Source organism: Columba livia, chromosome 1 (genome assembly GCF_036013475.1).
Source record: "Columba livia isolate bColLiv1 breed racing homer chromosome 1, bColLiv1.pat.W.v2, whole genome shotgun sequence".
NCBI classification, from domain to species: domain Eukaryota; kingdom Metazoa; phylum Chordata; class Aves; order Columbiformes; family Columbidae; genus Columba; species Columba livia.
In genome coordinates, this window is record NC_088602.1 from 171,783,250 (window position 1) to 171,801,153 (window position 17,904).

Genomic DNA, 17,904 nt, shown 5'->3' on the forward strand with positions numbered 1-17,904 from the left:
AAGGAAGGTTGTGGAAAAGCACACGGCGCTGTGTGCAGCTGGGTGTACACAGGCTCACACCCCTTCTCCTCCCAGCACAGAATAAAGCTCTCACGGAGACACCCTCCTGGTCAGTGCTTGAGGCCAGAACAGGCTGCCTGGATCAGTCTCCTCCAGACCTTCTCCACATTTTTTTCAGGGCAAATCCAGGTTACGGGGCCTGTAAAAGGTCACTTCTCCTTCTAAACACACTCAGCGAAATTAATATTTTCCAGCATGCAATGTGGAGCGAGCTTTCCAATGGAAAAGTTCTGAAAACATCAGGTGACAGGATGGAAACTCCTGCCACAGTATGTTTGTTACATGATAGATATATTATAGCTGGACCAATACAAGTTTACCAAGTGGGATGGAAAAAAGTTGGAGGTACATGAAGTTTGTATCATGCCCAGAGAGGTGGTAGATGCTCCATCCCTGAAGATATCCAAGTCCAGGCTGGACGGGGCTCTGAGCAACCTGATCTAGTTGAAGATGTCCCTGCTCATTGCAGGGGGTTGGACTAGATGACCTCTGAAGGTCCCTTCCAACCCAAACTATTCTATGATTCTATGGTTTCAAATGTGAAGCAAGAACAACAGACAGACATAGAGGATCTCAAGGGAAGACATTTGCTGTTGAGGAGGTTGAAGTGATCAAACGTAACAGATCACAAACAGTTTCAAGGATGGGTGTGTTCTCAAACACCAGATCCTGATTCCAGAATGAAACCTGACAGGCAACATCGATTCACAGGATTACTCAGTTCCCTCCTTTGCACTTATTCATTATTTGGATTTTTCCTTTCGCTTTGCTTTGGCATGAATAGTCTGAGATCTGCAAAGCCAAGTGATTCAGGCAATAAATGAGAGACTTAGATAACGTCTGGCCTATGCTCGTGTCCTGCAAAACTGCTTGGTTTTTTGGAACAAACATGATGGCAAAAAGCGGGGCAGGCCCCCATGTAGCATGGATCCAGGTCCAGAGGAGCCACATTGCAGCCCCTTTTGCAACTTTACATCTAATTTTTTAAACACACAAAGATTGCGTGAAGTCCTAGGGTAAAAAAAGAACAAAAAGCAGATGGCACTGTTTACTGGAAGACTTGATTTTCTTGTGTGTGTGTGTGTGTGTGTGTATGTGTCCAAGATCCTTTCTACCGGAGGAGAGCCACGCAACATGTATGTCGCTTCATTGCTTATTTTATTCCTTTCCTCTCTGGTTCTTTGTCCTTCTGGGTTTGCTTTCCTTGCTAATCTGCAAACAGCCCTATCGTGCAACTCCGGGAATCTGAGAAATGCAACTGAAGGTGGACATGAAGTTCAGAGTTATAGGCATTTTTACAGAAGTATAGTCACAGTTCCACTGTCAAGGCTAAAGTGAACCCAGAGCAGGTATCCAAGCTCTTCACTAAACATATAAAGTTGCTCTTTATCCTCCCTATAATGCCTACTGGAGGGACAGGGGGCAGGCAAAAAAAGGTGCATAGCTTTTTTAATAATGGGGTGGTTAACAGCTGGAGCAAATGAGTGACAGAAACAATTCTCAGTTTCATCCTTGTCCCTCCCCCAGCCCCCAAATCAAGGCTTGATTCCCCACTGAGGGATCTGCTGCTGTCACACACCAACCACCAGGCTCAGCACCGCATTGAGGAGGTAAAATGCAATGGTTGTAATAGCCATTAAGGTGCTTAAACTGTCCGATGAAAGGGCGCCTCCCACCCTTTCATTCAGTGGCTCAATTAAGCAAAGACAGGCAATACTCTTGAGGATTTTCAACAGTTCTCTATTAGCTCGTGATTCATTAAAAACGAAGTCCTTCAGAAGTGTAGCATTTGGTGCATTTCTTGTCTTAAATGAGCTTAGAGAAACAGTTTATCAGTTTTCTAATTTATTATTAACATTCACTAAAATTTCAGAGAGAGTTGCACACTGGAGGCAAATAGCTCTCATATCTAATTGCTGAGATTAATTTGCAGTTATCAGTATATTAGGAATCGAAGTTTGCACTACAATCCTTTTTGTTAATCGCTTCACTTGTTCTGTTTTATTTTTCTAAGGAACTGTTAGAATGATACATTTGGGCTCAAAACTCACATACTTTACAGTTTTTAATTTAGAGAGTAATAATTATGTCTTTCAGATAACACATTCTCACCTTTTTTAAAAGGCATTCCTCAGGTGAGAATCACAGAATGTTGTCTTCTCAAAAGCCTCATACTGCATGGAAATTGAATTATAAAACTGAAAAGAAACCTGAAGATGGAGGCAATGTTAAGGCAACATGGCAGTGATTTATAGATAATGCAATTATTCAAACCCCAAGAATTATAACCCTGGGAATTCTAAGGTAAAATTAAATTCAACAAGAAATCCAAATAAAATGTAAAGAAATGAAGAGTCAAATATCTAAACAATCTTAATGATGCCTGGAGAAAAAATAATTTCTAAATCTGTAACTAGCTAGAAGTTGCAACCTTTGTTTGCATAATATGCATGTGTTTGTATATATATACACTAATACACACATGCTTTTGAAGGTGAATCATACATTTCCACTTCATACTGTGAAACTGAAAGTTCATTAGAAATGTCTCTATTCTGCAAAAAATACAGCGAGCCTTTAAAAAAAATCTCTTAATCGTATCCAAGTCCACAAACGTAGAACTGTCTCAATATGAACTGTATATTTTTGCCTGGTTACAGTCACCACAGTAACACCTATGGAGCTGTTAAAAAGCTCATCTCCTGGAAAAAAGAAAAGAACAGGGTAAAGCATAAATTAGAAAGCAATATACATACCAGACATCTGCAATGCATCACAGGAACCTCAGCGGTACCTTATGGAATCTGACAACAAGTATCGGGTCAGTGCAATGAGCACACTGGAGGCTGCAGCTCTTTTGGCTGCAGAGCGGTACCTCTGCAAGTCTGGCGGGGGAACAGTCAGAAGGATGGTTGGACATTTAAGGCCTTTGTGACAGGGGCAGCTGCGTGGGGATGGGAGGACTGGAGATGCCTGAGCTGTCAGTAGGGCCGTGTCTCTCGGTCCCTCTGAGAAGATGTGCAATGGGGCTGAAGGGGCGTCTGTGCCGTGTGTGGGGAGTCGGCCAGACCCGGCTCCACAGCAGCTTCGGTCCCGTGATGGGAACTCTCCTAATACCAGACTTTGTCTATCTGAGAAGCAATGTTAAAAATGTTAAGCAGTTACTAGGTCAAAATGGGATGCTGATGGCACATTAAGAGAACAGCACAGAAATGCCAACACAAATGATGAACTTCACAGAGGCCACTCAACAGAAATGATCTGTCTGCCAAGACGAGGTAAGAAAGGGTGTTCGGAGACAGTATCAGGAACACCAGGTTTTGTAGCCTGAAACAAGACCTGCACTGACAAACCTTAAACCCCAGCCTCTTCTGTACCATTAGCAGCCATGCTTTCTCCAAATGACTACACTGTTTGCTATGTGTACACATCTGAGATGTAACACTATTCATCACAGAGCTATCAGTGGTAGCTCCCGTAGGCAAAAGTGAAGTTGTATGTTGCACTGTGCGGGCACATTAGACTGGAAAAGCAAGGTATATTATCCCCAAACTTAAAGGACTACCTCTCTGAGTAAAAGATTGACATGATAAGAAATTACCTAACAACTGCTGTTTCCTGGTACAAGCATCAAACTGCTTAATCTGAACTTGGATCAGTGGCCAATCCCATTGTGCATTCATCTCCCAAAAGTGCACATAGAGGCAGAAGCTTCATTCTGTCAGGGAATAAAAAGAAGCTGAGCCTCTCTCCCTCTCCCAAAATATTGTTCATAGTGACCTGATTTACTGTAAAAAAATGCAGTGATCCTATTTCCCTGGAAAGAACTGCATTTCAACCAGCTGTTGCTGGACTGCCAGCTTCTCCTAGTTGATGACTGAACCACAGGCTGAGTGTTCCCAGCCTCTGCTGCCGTGATGTTCCTGCCTGAATAATGAAAAAAGAGAGATTCCTTTAAAAAGCCACTGGCTCTTCATGGTCTTGAAAGGAGAAAACCAACACAGAGCTTCAACCACTGTCAGTTCTGGCTCACCATATGCCTGAGACCAGCATTCCCAAGAAGATCCCAAACCAAGACTGCACATCACTCCCGCATTGCTACTTGTTTCCCCAGCATCCAAGGGGAAGGAACATACTGAGCCCTACAGCAGCTGTTTTCAGTCCTGGGTCTACAACCAGCTTGCTTAACCTTTTCTTGGATCAAAGCTCTGGTTATCAGGCTTATCCAGACAGGGATTATTTTCTTTTTTTCTTTACCATTGTTAATGGATAACTCTGCCATGGTAGGCAAAAAGCCATATGTGGTTATCAGTCAGCAAGAGAAGGTTTAACGCATGGAGGACATGGAAATTCTTCCTTGCTCCTTTCTGCCCATCTTCTGAATAGTCTGGTTTAGGTTAGCCCATGTCAGGTGGCGCTTCAGAGCAAAAACCAGGTGGGCTGAGCCAGTTAGGACAGCAAGACAAACTCCGAGGAGGAGAAGAGCCAAGGGGAGAAATGGGGCATTATTAAGCCCACTGTGTCTCACTGTCCATTTTAAATTCCACTTTAAAATGTAACTCATTGTTTCACCTCTGAAATACAATGAATTTTGTAAGTCAGACCCACTCCTAGAGCCAGCGTTGTAACACTGTCCAAACAATGATCTTTACTCAAGTGGAAGCTGAGCACGCATGCAGGGAGCACATTTAACAGAGACACTGTAATGATTCCAGAAAATTATAAACTGAAATGTAGTTTAGACCTGCATACTAATGAAGAGATGCCTATATAGGTTTCTAGACGACTCAGTTTCAAATAAATAAAAAAATGTCGATTCATTGCAGTGCTGAGTTTCTTCGTCCAATTACACAAAGTACTAAGCATCTCATCATAATTAAAGCATTTTTGTCATTTATCTCGTATAGATTTTTTTCTAAGTTTAACCCTAACTCTTTTTGCTTTATGATAATCCTCCTGGGAGTAATTACTAAATTTCCACAGCAGTAATGTGAATAGCATAAGGGCATGTAACCTCGGCCTTGCTCTCTCCATCATAACGAAGATTTTGCCTAGAAACATACTCTTCCCCTTCACATTATTTAAAATATGACACATGATCAATAACATGAAACTGCAGAAAACTTTCTCATATGATAATTCTATTGATTTTTAAAAGAAATAATTAAACTAACTGTTAAGACCAACTTCATCAATACAATCCGATTCCTTTGTTCCTCCTTCCTGAGCAGGACAAATCAATCAGGGTCTCCTGTAACCAGTTTCCTGCAGCTCTCGCACCACTCTGACAACACCCTGAATAGCCATTTTACACCCCGTTGTTCTCTCCTCGCTCTCACATCCACCTGCACACATCCCCGCAGCTCCATGTCTCACCCTTCCCCGGAATCTTCTCTATTGCATTGTACATTACCCAAAACCTCCGTTTCCATTCTCTTTTATGTGCGCTCTCAGTTCGCTTCTTCCTATGCCATCAGGTTCCTTTGCAAAATAACAAAAGCAATTTTAGGAAAGACATACTGTATTTTTCACAGATAAGAGCTACAATGCCAAACTGTGTTAAATGCCAAATTTCTTTCCATTTTGATGACAGTGACATATCTGCAAATTAGCACCTCTGCTCAGACTGTACTTTAACACCAGGATTTTACTACTAACTAGTTCTCTGCAAGGCAAAACAGGCCCCTGGTAGGTGAAATGGGAAAGCCAAGAAAAGCCTCCTGGGCTTCCTCCGAAGGGAAAGCGTCTTCTCCACAGGGATGGCTGGCTCTCATTTTCTCCTGTACTCTGACGCCCTTAACACCTGTGCGTCAGCTGCAATAAAATCTCTCCCCAGGTGAACTTGCCTGTACCTCAATTTCGCTTTCGTTTCCAGTGATCCCACCACTGCCCTCATCAGGCGCCTGGCAACTTGTGCTGCCACCGAGAGCTGTTCCTGGACCCAAGTGGTTGGAGCGAGGAGCCTCCCCTGCGGCAAAACCAGTCAATCTGAAAGGATGGGACAGGCCTTTGGGAGGTATGTTATGGGTACCTGCAGCCAGAGAAGGGGTTCTTCGATGTTTCTTGATGAAAGTCATGTAAAATGTTTATGGACTTGATTGTATTCAAGGGACACCAATTACCCACCTCTGGGAGAAAAAGCCTTCAAAAAATTTAGGTTGTTAAGACGCATATTTAATATATTCTGCAAAATGCACTCTTCTTTACATGGAACAACAGATTCAAAACATTAGCAGCGGTTTATGCTGAAGAAATGGCTAAACACTGTGGAAGAATTACAGAACATGGAGCAACACAGCCTCAATCTGACACACCTGGCACGGTGGGGCACAGCAGCCCCTGCAGATACATTACTATCCACAACACTTATTGACTGGCAGAAACGGTTTGCAAGCTGCAGGATTTTTTCAAGAGGAGTAGGAATTAGAGCATGCCTACATTTGACAATGTTATTTCAAGTCGAAATAGGTTACAGATAATTTATAAATCTCCCTGAAAAATAATGCCCTTCCTGGAGCTGCTTATATCTGTTCGACAGCCATGCAACTCAATGGCCCAAGAAATTACTTTCTACAAATTGTTTATTTTAAAAATAACTTTTTTATATGTATTTCAAAGGCTTATTTACAGTAAGTACAATTATTAACTCTGTTAGGTACATGGGCAGATGTGCAGATAAGCACATACAGGTAGCTCTCAGGTTAATGTTATTTTAAGCTGCTTACATAGTTCCAAAATCCAAGATTTGTCTCAGTTGACATGGCTCCAACAGCTGTAATTGGAACAACAAATACGTTACAGATCAGAATAACATCAAAAGTATTCACCAGCTCTGCGTCCACACTTAACAAGCCTGCCTTCTAACAATTTACACTGTATGTATCACTGTAACGCATGAACACCTGACGAAGGCTTCCATCAAAGATTAGCAGATTCTCTTAACTAGATGTTATGTTACATTATAAATATCCATAAAAGTAATGAACTAAACTTGGTATTTGCCATAATCGTGAGCAAGATGAAACTTGATACACTAAACTTTGTACAAGCATTTACTTTTCATCACATTTAAAAAATAAAGTTATGGTATGTCTTTGGCTGCCTTTCAAGTGCCAAATTCAAACCCCAGTGCATGCACCCAGCTCCCATTAAAAGCAGTAAGAGATGCAAGACACTGTCGATTTGGCCTTCACTAAGTGAAATGAAAAGCAAAGAGGAAAAAAAAAGGCAGGTTTTGCTAGAGGTTACACAGCAACAGAGCAAGAGGTCAAACTAAGGAACCCTGACTACCTTCCCCACACGGTTCTGACTACATTCAACGTGGGGAATTAGGGCAAACCCAGGAAAAGGCAGTGACTTCGACTGGAAAGCAAAACAGACTAGGAAACAGTGACATTATAGTCAGTCAAAAATAGACAATATAGGAAAAGAAGAGAAAAATAAAGAAAATTAAGAATGACAGACAAAAAATACTGAAAACTACCATCACAAAGGAAGGAAGATGATGTGATGCAACAGCAAGCATAAACAAAATGAGATGCACTGATGAGAGGTATTTTTCAGACATGTTAAATAACTGTCAACATATTTTCAGTAAATACACAGTTTGCCTCTAGTAGGTGTATTTACTACTGCATACGATGGCCCGGGTGGTAGGCTGATGTTGAGGGAAGACAACTCTTTACTTCTCATCCATCCTGGACACTAACCGTTGCCTCAAAAATATTATCACAGAGCGTTAGTTACTGATTTCACTTAGCAAAACCCAAAAGGCAGCTGTGATTACACCCTCAGTGTTTTGAAAAGGAGAATTACTTTAGAAAAACCATATAAAGACTTGCAACTTGTCATAGTGCAGACTCTTCCAAAACGTACTGCTGAAGTTGCTGGCATTTACAGCATGAACCCGAAAGGTGCTGTGACTGTCCCAGAATCAGACACCTGCCATGCAGGGGACAACCAGCAGCTCGCCAGAGGAGCCCAACACGGCCCTGCTTCCCAGGAGAGAGGCGGGCTCCGAACAGGAGACTGGAATGGACAGCTGGGACAAAAGAGAACGCAGAAGACAGCAACAGTGGGTTTGTCCAACCTCCTGAGCCCTATCTGTGCTGTCTGAAATTACTAAACACCCCAATAAGTTGAAAGACCAGAGATATTTTTCCCTGCTGTTGGCCTATTTTGCATCTGCTAGAACAAGGCCCAAACACATCCTTACCCTTATAATACTAGAAGCGTTCTCCACCGGCTTCAGATAAAACTACTTCTAAACCAAACCCATTTTCCTAACTACCAAACCCCTACTTTCCAGGGCTCTATAAAAATCAAAGCTGTTTGACACACCTTATTCCTCCAGAACACAATTTATTGAAGTTTCGCTGTTAAAATCTGACTGTTGTGAAACTACTGCTGCAGGGTAAACAACCGTGCCCTGGTCTCAGCAGTTGCACCGGTGTGTCTGGACAGGGATCAGGCAGAAGCCCTCCTGGTGGCACTGACAAAATTCACCCCTCCAAGGGCACCAGAACAGATGGATCCACACAGCAGAGAGAAGAATCCATCCCCATGTCCTACAACAGCTCAACATCAGCACCAAAGAAATCAGAAGGAAAATGCACATGGAAAAGGTTGCTTTGCTTTTTTATCCCTCAGTACCCAAGCCTTTTGCATTCTACTTCCCAGCCCCAGTCTTGGAATCTGCCATCAACTGTCCACACCCTCCATCACTTGACAACTACAGGGATCTGCGTCCCTGCAGGGCTGCGTCTCCTGAGGAGCACAGAAGAGGCAGAGAAGGGGCATCATGAGCTGCGGCCACAGATCTGCTCGATGTGGTAGATCTCCTTGGGACAGTTGGCAGACAAGATGAGAGGCGCGTCCTCTGTTATCACGACGTCATCCTCAATGCGCACACCAATGCCACGAAATCTCTCAGGGGCACTCATGTCATCCTCAGGGATATAAATACCTGAAAGAAGGAAGGGAATTACAACGCACAGCACTACCCAGAAAAACACCATTCCCTTACTGAACAACCACAAGAGCACAGTTGGATTTTCAGCAACATAACGAGTTTGATTCTGAAAAATTTTAGTAAGAAAAGCTGCTCTCTTTCCCCTCACTCATGGCAGTTGGTGGGCTAAGAAAGGAAAGTGTCTCTTTTTGTCTACAGACACTGGCATGTTAATAAAAACTTCCACAACTGCAGCTGGCCTTCGCACTTCTTGCTCTCAACACTGTGTTCACAATGATGATTTTAACAATGTTCTGAATAGAGAGAAGAGCCAAGCATTAAATATCAGTTTCCAGCTGACAACTCCAAACGCAGTGACAAGCAGAAAGAAAGATCCATCGTGAAATGCCTAATTTGCAAAGCTAAGTTGTGAATGCCTGCAATTGCAGACTGCAATGCTGGAGACTCACACTATCTCTGACAGGACAGTCACAGTAACACAGAACACAGCACGAGTGAATTTACCCTGCTTCTCTGCACTACGATTGACCTGTGCTGCTCTGGGTCAAACACTAACAGTCTGAGGTCTACATTACTCTGCTTCCTGCTGGACAGACACTTTCTGAGAGTGTACTCCCACAATATGTTCTGTTTGGGAGAGAAATAGAGTTTTCTAATACTGTAATGACTTTGGGAGGGGGATAACCTAATGTTTTCTAATACTGTGATAATTTTCAGTTTCACCAGAAAGGACCTGAATGCTTTGGTCTAAGAGACCAACTAACTACTCAGAGCAACACTGTTATCCTCAGTGCTGGCATGTTTTGCTCCACCACTGATCGCACATCTTTTTACCTGGTTCAATGGTTATCACCATGCCTGGCTGGAGCGGGAGCGATCGAGATATATCTGGGGTATCATGAACATCCATGCCCAAGTAATGGCCCACATGATGCGGGCAGTACTTTCGAACAGCCTAGCAGAAGACAAAACAAGTGTCATGGAGGCAGTTAAACACAGCCCCATCTCTTGTTCCAATACACAAGCTAGGGAGAAGAGACAGAACAGTTATGTGTGCTTAACTAGCAATCTTACTGCCATGACTAGGTCATCAAGGGCTGTCTTCCATTTACCAGAACTGGACAGCCATCAAAACCCACGTGTACCAGGTGCCTACTATGAGCATGTTGCAGGTTGCCTTTCCCCCTTACTGAAGAATCCAAGCCCTTCACTACCTCAGCATGTCAGGAAAGACTTTAGTTATCAGCTCACTGAGCTTTGCTTCCCCAACCCTTTCCACCCCTTAAACATCCAAGCCCTGTGTTGCTCCCATCAGCAGACCCTGACAACCAACAGCAGCCGATACAGCTGATACATGATGTGGCAAAAAGGTCGCCTATGCATGGCAGAGCGAATGCTGTGCTGATTTCACTCAGCAGCTACAGCAGGACTTTAATCCACCTCTACAGGGCACTGACACCACCTCCCCCTGCATCATCTTAATCCCCCTCCCTCCAGGGTGGAGTTTCTTGACAGCTGGAATCAAAGAGCTAACTCCTCCTGTGCCTCATGCTCCTCACATTCAGTGGGACTGAGCTGCAGACGCTGGTCTCATCTGGCTGTGCTGCCGCCTGCTGAGAGAGACCATCACGATAGCCTCCGTTTGCAGGAGAGAACACATGCTGTTACTGCAAATCTGGCAGAGATCCATGCTGCTGCCAAAGGGGTAGTTCTGTCACCTGGTTCCACCATCTTTCTTGTATTGACACTAGCAGTCACGCAGGTTTGCAGCGAGTGGAACCAAATAAACTTCTCAAACTGCAAACCAGTCCTGTTTTTGTTTGCAGGTTCAGCTCTACAGCAGACCAGTTCCCCAGTCTGTTCACCAGGTAGTTCTGTGAATCCCAATGCTGACACAAAATGGTGCAGAAGAGGCAGCAGGTGGAACAACTGAGAATGGGCTGCATCTTTTGGTGGCACTGCAGATTTATGCTATGTTCAACAGATTGCAAAAATATGACTAATTGCTTGCAGCCAGCCCTGGGCACAGAATTTTGTGTTAGTGCCAACAGGTCCCTTCAGACTGTACTCTAAAGCTGCACCTACACTAACAAGTAGTGCAGAACAATGGGAATGAATCCACAGAAAGAAACAGGAAGTGTTGAAGAACAAATTTTTACACTGTGTGCATATAAGGCTGGGGGGCTACTTGAGACTAAATTGTGCGCTGAATGGTTGAAACACACCTTCAAGTTTAGCCTTGTCTGCGAGAAATCCAATCCTGTGCTGAGACCACCCCGCAACACGAATGAAAGCATAGTGAGTGGGGACAATTAGATGATTAATCTCAAAAGCACATTCCTGGGCCAAACTGAAGCCACTAACATAACCCAAGGAGAAAACAGTCAGGCCTAGTGGGGAAGAAGCTGGAGTAAAAAAAACTTGGAGTAAAAAAAACTTGGAGTACCTTGAAGAAGTGGCTGTCAGTGATGCTGCTCTTTAGAACCCCCAACTCTTTCAGTTTCTGTCCAATAAGGCTCAGCATGAGGCTGTAGATATTTTCTAGGCTCACACCTGGGGAGCAGAGGCTCAGGCAGGACTTCTGAATATCCAGGACAGCCTGGTACAGTTCTGCTTGGGGTTTGGTGAACCTGAAAACCATTGAGAAAAGGAACAAATGACAGTTCTCACAATGAAACCTCCAACCAGAACCTGTTTTGGGACAGATTCAGTTCAGTGCTGGAGAAGGGAAAGTCAGAAAGTCAGAACTGAAAGCAACTGGCTCCATATATGAAATTTCAGACAAAGCATCACTCCAACATGTCCTTCCATACACTGGGTCAGGGCAGAGCTTCTCAGCTGACAACCTAACCCCAAAGCAAAGCAAGGCAAAGGTACTACAGGAAAAAGAATGCACTTGAGTCAAAACATATAGGAATTAAACACAGAACCACCGAGACAACACACCAACAAATTCACAACTGACAGAGCTATGTACAGGCCAACTAAACTCCTGTTCTTTTACATACAACCACAGTCAGCCACAGCTGAAGGCACAAAAGCCCTCTCTGCACTTTAAGCATGTTGTAATAGGTGAAAATAGCAGTAATCACACATTTTCATGCAGTAATTAATGAGACAGTGGGAATTCAGCTTCTCATGCTGAAAGATTAGTTTATATAATTTGATTACTCTGAAGAACCACAGAATAAGACATGTTAAAAATACTCACACAGATATTAAACACACATACACTCATTCCATCAATTATTTAAGAGCTTCTCAAAGTTCTTCAAAATCGCATTATTGCAGCATACCTTCCGTTGACGGGCCAGGTACGCGTGATGTCACTTACGTAGCAGGAAGACTCACATCCACCATCCAGTAAAACCAGTTCACCATCCTGGAGAATAACAGGAAAAAATGCCCTGTGGGTCAGTCCAGCTATTAACTGAATTGATTTCTCTGTCTGAGAGCAAGAAAGAAGATTATGTATTTATTTTTGCAAAGCAGCTGCAGAAATGTGAATTCCTTCTGCAGAGCAACAGCCAGGTGCTTATAAATAAGCTATTCCAGTCGGATTGTTTCTCTGCAAGATAGTCTCTGACCATTATGCTTATAGACATCTTCCTTCCACTATTTTGCACTCCGAGAGAGCAGTCCCATTTACACCTGCATCGCCTATGCCAGCAAATTACACCACTGATTTCTCTCACCAGTAGTTCTCTGCTAGTGACTGAGACAGAAGGGTTTTGCAACAAAAAACACAGATTTCTGAGCTACCCACATGATCAGCAATGGCTAGAGATTTAGCCTTGTCACAAGGTAGGAAGAACCAGCAAAATCACTTCCCTGACAGTGTATCACTACTGTAAATGCACTATTGAATAGCTTGTACCATCCTCTCTGTTCGCTTCTGGGACTGCCCTGACCGCTCTAAGATATACTTCTGAATCTATCTGGTAATGAAGAAAAAACTTAGATGATGTGAACCTCCAGTTCACTTCAGCAAAACTGTTCCATGTCTATCAAATCACTGACTGCACATCTTCCAAAAAGCCATGCAAAAAAGACAAAGGGCCAGGAACAAAACCATTGCTTTGCTTTCCCTCCTTGAAGGGTCTAACTACAAATAGAGCAGTGAGATCTGTAAAAAGTTTGGATTAAATTCACTATGGATTTATGCTACTTGCAATCCAAGGCCTTTTATAGAGATTCACTCCACAGATCTGTGATTGTGCCAGCAGCCATGGTGTGGAATGACAAGGCAGTGTTTAACCCGGCAGGCAGCTGAGCAGCACGCAGCCATTTGCTCACTCACTCTATCCAGTGGGATGGGGGAAAGAACCGGGAAAAATAGGTAAACCTTGTGTATTGAGATAAGGACAGTTTAATAGGGCAGAAAATGAAGGGAAAATACTAATACTAATAGTATAATATAGAAAAAAAGCAATGCACAATGCAATTGCCCACTACCTGCCAGTCGATGCCCAGCCTGTCCCCAAGCAGTGGCCCCCTTGGCCAGTTTCCCCCCTAGTTTACCTATTGAGAATGACATCATATGATATGGAACATCCCTTTGGCCACCTGGGTCCACCTGTCCTAGTCATGTCCACTCTCATCTTCTTCTGCACTCCCAGCTCACTTGCTGGTGGAGTGGTGAGAAACCGAAAAGGCCTTGACTCTGTGTAAGCACCGCTCAGCAAAAACTAAAACATCCCTGTGTTCTCAACATTATTCTCATCCCAAACCCAAAACACAGCATATCAGCTACTGGGAAGAAAATTAATTCCATCCTAGGCAAAACCAGGAGACAAGGAATAATTCTAGCATGTTAAGGTAAAATATAAGCAGTAGAATTTCACTGCTAGCACTACTTCCAGTGATAGCTACTATCCATTGTGTACAGTTATGTGCCACAAACACACAGTAGATAAACTAGCAGTGAGCAGATATCACTATCCTATTGAACAGACAGGCCACTAAACATCCATTTAAATTGCATTTTTAACTTTTTCAGAATACCTGGTTCAATTCTTTAAGTAAAATATGACATTATAGCACCTGCCCTCTTCTAAGCAATTAAACAAACTAAGTAACAGTTTATCAGCTAAGGGAATTCAGCCTGTGATTTCATTGTCCAGTAAGTGCATCTTGTCCTCTTTCTTTAAAGCTGAGCTTACTAAGTGGTGGACTGAATGACGTCCACATGAGGCCACACGCAGCCTTCAGATACCTTCCAAATTAGACACTTTGTTAGGCTATCTGGCAACAAGATCTGTAGGAAGTAGCACACAAAGGAAAAAGAAGAGTCAAGTTTACGGGTTTAACCTCCTACTTAACAATTTTGAAAAAAAACAAGTGACGATCATTTAGCTGAACAACATTAACACAAGCAACTGGAGTTATATGAGCACGCCTGACCTTGGATGACAGGACAACAAAGGAGGCTTCTTCCTGCCAAAAGCAGCCTGTCATATCTTTTGTATGTCTGTCTCTGCTGATCATTTCAAGGTCTGCTAGCATGCCAGCTTCAAGAAAAGACAATGCTGGTGGGAAAATTTCATCCTGCATTAAGGCAGAGGAAAAATATGCTCCTCTGAAAAGTGAATTTTGACAACAGCAGTAAGGGAATACTGCTCCTGAAAATACTCATCTGAATCTAAAGGTGTATTGTCAGGTAAGCTGGAATGGGTTCACCTCAATAATGTGACTCTTCAGAATAAGACAAGACATGACCCATCAATTTACCTACAGCCATGTAATCCACCTCTCAGCATTTAACGCTGATCCTTTCCCTCCTTGTTCCCCTCACCAGCTCTGCATGGAGTCTGAAATGCTTTTTCAGCTTTGCCAGAGCAAGAATGCACTCTTGCACCTTATGCTAGATTGGATATTAGGAAAAATTTCTTCATGGAAAGGGCTGTCAGGCACTGGGACAGGCCACCCAGGGAAGTGGTGGAATCACCATCGCTGGAGGTGTTTAAAATATGCATAGATGAGGTTCTTAGGGATGTGGTTTAGTGCCGAAGTTACATTAATGGTTGGACTCAAAGATCTTGAAGTTCTTTCCCAACCAAACTGATTCTATAATCCTATGTTGCAGGGCAAGGCCAAGCAATGCAAGTGACAGCAGAAGATCTCCAAAGTGCCTTGGCTCTGCCTGCTGCAGTGGTCCCTCTCTTTCGTGAGGTGAGGAACCCATCCAGCACCACATGCTGCTGTGGTGTAGACGTGCTCACTAAATGAAGTTATCTGCAAACTTGTTTGGTAGTACCTCCACTGTTCAGAAAATACTGCAGAAAGCGCAAAGAGTGAAGTTAATCTTTCACTGACAGTAAAACTAACCAGGGCAGGATTGCTTTCCTCTGCTCACTTGAAACATGTATTTGTTTTGATCTGTTCAGTCAAAATGAAGAGCAGCAAGGGCACACATATGGCAACAGCGTGTCACAGCACTGCACTGTAAATCACTGGACAGCATATGGTTTACCTTGATGAGCTGATTGTTCTTCACATAGTGCAAAGTGTTTGACCTGTTGCCACCAGCAACAACAGGGGGGTAGGCCAAGATGTCAGCACCACGGGCCCGACACTCGAATTCAAACTGAAATACCAATTCAGAGAAGAGCAGACCGTTAGTGCTGATTCAGGTGATTAACTATCCTGGGGCTATTATAATTAATGTCCTACAATTGTTTTCTTAATTTGTACAACACAAAGTGAAACTGGAAAGTGAGTTCACTAAATGAAAGCAGCCTTGAAGGTTTTCCAGGAAGACCGGAGGAAAAAAATACAGAACTATCCAAAGAGTGTTTTACGCCTGCCTCTGGTCTCATTAAATCTCTTTTTAGTACAAGCTGTTCAATACTGTATCAAACATTCATTATGTTGTCATAAACCTAGGTGAGGATTTGTTGTTACATAAAGTAATGCTCTCAGTTGCCATAAAACAATTTTCAAAGATCCTAAATGTCAGCATGGTAACAGTTGTGTTTTGCTGTTGTATTTTAAAATTACAATTTACCAGCATATTTACAGTAGTATCTGTATCTGAAAATTCATGACTCTGTTGAATTGAGGTTTGAAAGCATGCACTACCTTGATATGCAAACGGTAAAACCAAAAATGCTCTGTAAGCCTCAAGATTTTTTTTTACCTTTCTAGAGTGATGAAGCTGATAAAAGCATGGAAATTAAAAAACTTGCATCTATAAAACCCTCTAAATCTTCAATACATTAATAACATGTCTTCTCTATAATTACCAAAATCACGTGGGACAGAACGCTCCAGTATGCCTACATGTAGTAAAGCAGGTTTCTAATCCTGATCTGGAGTGAAAAATTGATCTGTAAAATACACTTTAATTAAAATAATTTTCTTTACAAGTCAGTACTGCTGCTCAGTGCCATGTCAGCACAGGCCCATCTATGTTACAACAGAGGGTCAAATCCTGCTCATGTTTCTCAAACAGGCATCTCACTGCAAGTCTTTACAAAATTCCTTCCCAAATGCACAGGCCAATTAGTCCTTATTTTGTAATTGAGAGCTGTCTACATTGCTTCAAGACAGCTGTGGTAACCTGATGTAGTAACAGGCTAGAGTCAAGAGAAGCAGGCTTCACAAACAGGTGTTGTAACTACTTAAATCATATATGATACAACTGTATTACTGAATAAGATAATAACTGTATCTCTGATTGTTTAGCAGGTTTTGGTTTTAAATACAACAGAAAAAAGACATCAATAGCAGATAAACTTTGACAACCACTACATTCTTCAGTAAGGGTACAGGAAGTCCAGTTGAAGAATTGCTCACAATGAGTTTTCTGTACATCCTAGGAACCACACAAATTGGGTGAAGGAGAAAGGTTCTGCAGTGGGAGGCACATTATAGAGAGATCTGATATTTCTAGTTTCCTGGAAGGATAACCAACATTCAGCCTTTCTATCTTGCCTCCAACCACAAAGTACTCACCTTTGCATACAGAAAGGCTTCATCTACTGGGGATTTGCTGGCGAACATTGTTTCTATGAAAGCCTGTGAAAAAGAAGGGCCTTTCAGTTAGCAAAGGAGCCTGAACTTGAGTGAAGTTCTTTTGTTTTTTATTTGGTTTTTGTTGTTAGTTTTGCTGTTGGTTTGCTTTTGTTTGTTTGGTTTTTAGCTGCTGTCTTTTGAGGAAAGCCTAAAATCAGCTGGCCCAGAACACAGGAACTAGAGGCAACTGAAAATCCAGAGTACTGTCAAGATTAGAACTGATTAAGCCATGTTACCTGTGAAATTACATTTAGCGGCTGATTGACTCTAGTTTTTGAAAAATAATTAGATGCTTGAAGCTGATCCCATGGGTTGGAATTTTACGAGTTGTCACAACCACAGATTCCCTCACATATAATAAGGGTGCTTTATGCAGTTTTTCCTTCAGAGGAGAACAAACTGTGCCTCTCTTTTCTATTTGGCTATTTTAATAATATTTACAAAAACATGACTGCATTTGAGGTATCTGTCAGATTTGTTTAAATTGGCCAATGAGTTCAAAAGGTATTTGAGGGAGAAGGGGGAATACAGAGACATACACTGGCAAAGCATTCACAAAAGTCCCATTTCTTCAAAATCAACAGAATAAATGGGAAAGAAAACAGTGTGGGGAAGGAGCAAGGAGGCTGGGAAGAGAGCAAAGAGGCTGCCCGTATTCCCGAATAGACATTGCTTTTAAACACGGTCTAACAGCTGCTGGTTTGTCTTCACTGGAGCTACACTGAGAGAAGCTGGTAGACCAAGAAGCCTTCCTGTTTCTCATTCTCATGTAGAGGAAGCTGAGCCCAGCCCATGGTTGAGGCACAACCGTTTAGTAATGGATTAGACCGAAGCTGCCCTTCCAGCCCACGTCACTC

The 17,904-nt window shown here is 42.6% G+C and overlaps 1 protein-coding gene across 3 annotated transcripts in view; it reads right to left on the reverse strand.

The window, feature by feature from the left end:
• The window catches only part of XPNPEP3 (X-prolyl aminopeptidase 3), a 36,858-nt gene that overhangs the window by 11,366 nt on the left and 7,588 nt on the right, over positions 1-17,904 (reverse strand). The window contains exons 5-10 of one of the 3 annotated variants that reach the window (XM_065046442.1): positions 16,988-17,050; positions 15,504-15,617; positions 12,328-12,413; positions 11,478-11,661; positions 9,866-9,986; positions 6,213-9,025 (exon numbers count right to left, since the gene is read on the reverse strand). In XM_065046442.1, coding sequence (XP_064902514.1) covers positions 8,859-9,025; positions 9,866-9,986; positions 11,478-11,661; positions 12,328-12,413; positions 15,504-15,617; positions 16,988-17,050 — 735 coding nt within the window. In that variant the 3' untranslated portion in view covers positions 6,213-8,858. Of the gene's footprint in view, positions 1-6,212; positions 9,026-9,865; positions 9,987-11,477; positions 11,662-12,327; positions 12,414-15,503; positions 15,618-16,987; positions 17,051-17,904 lie in introns of those variants that run through there. The other 2 variants (XM_065046454.1, XM_065046443.1) reach the window with 2 other exon arrangements.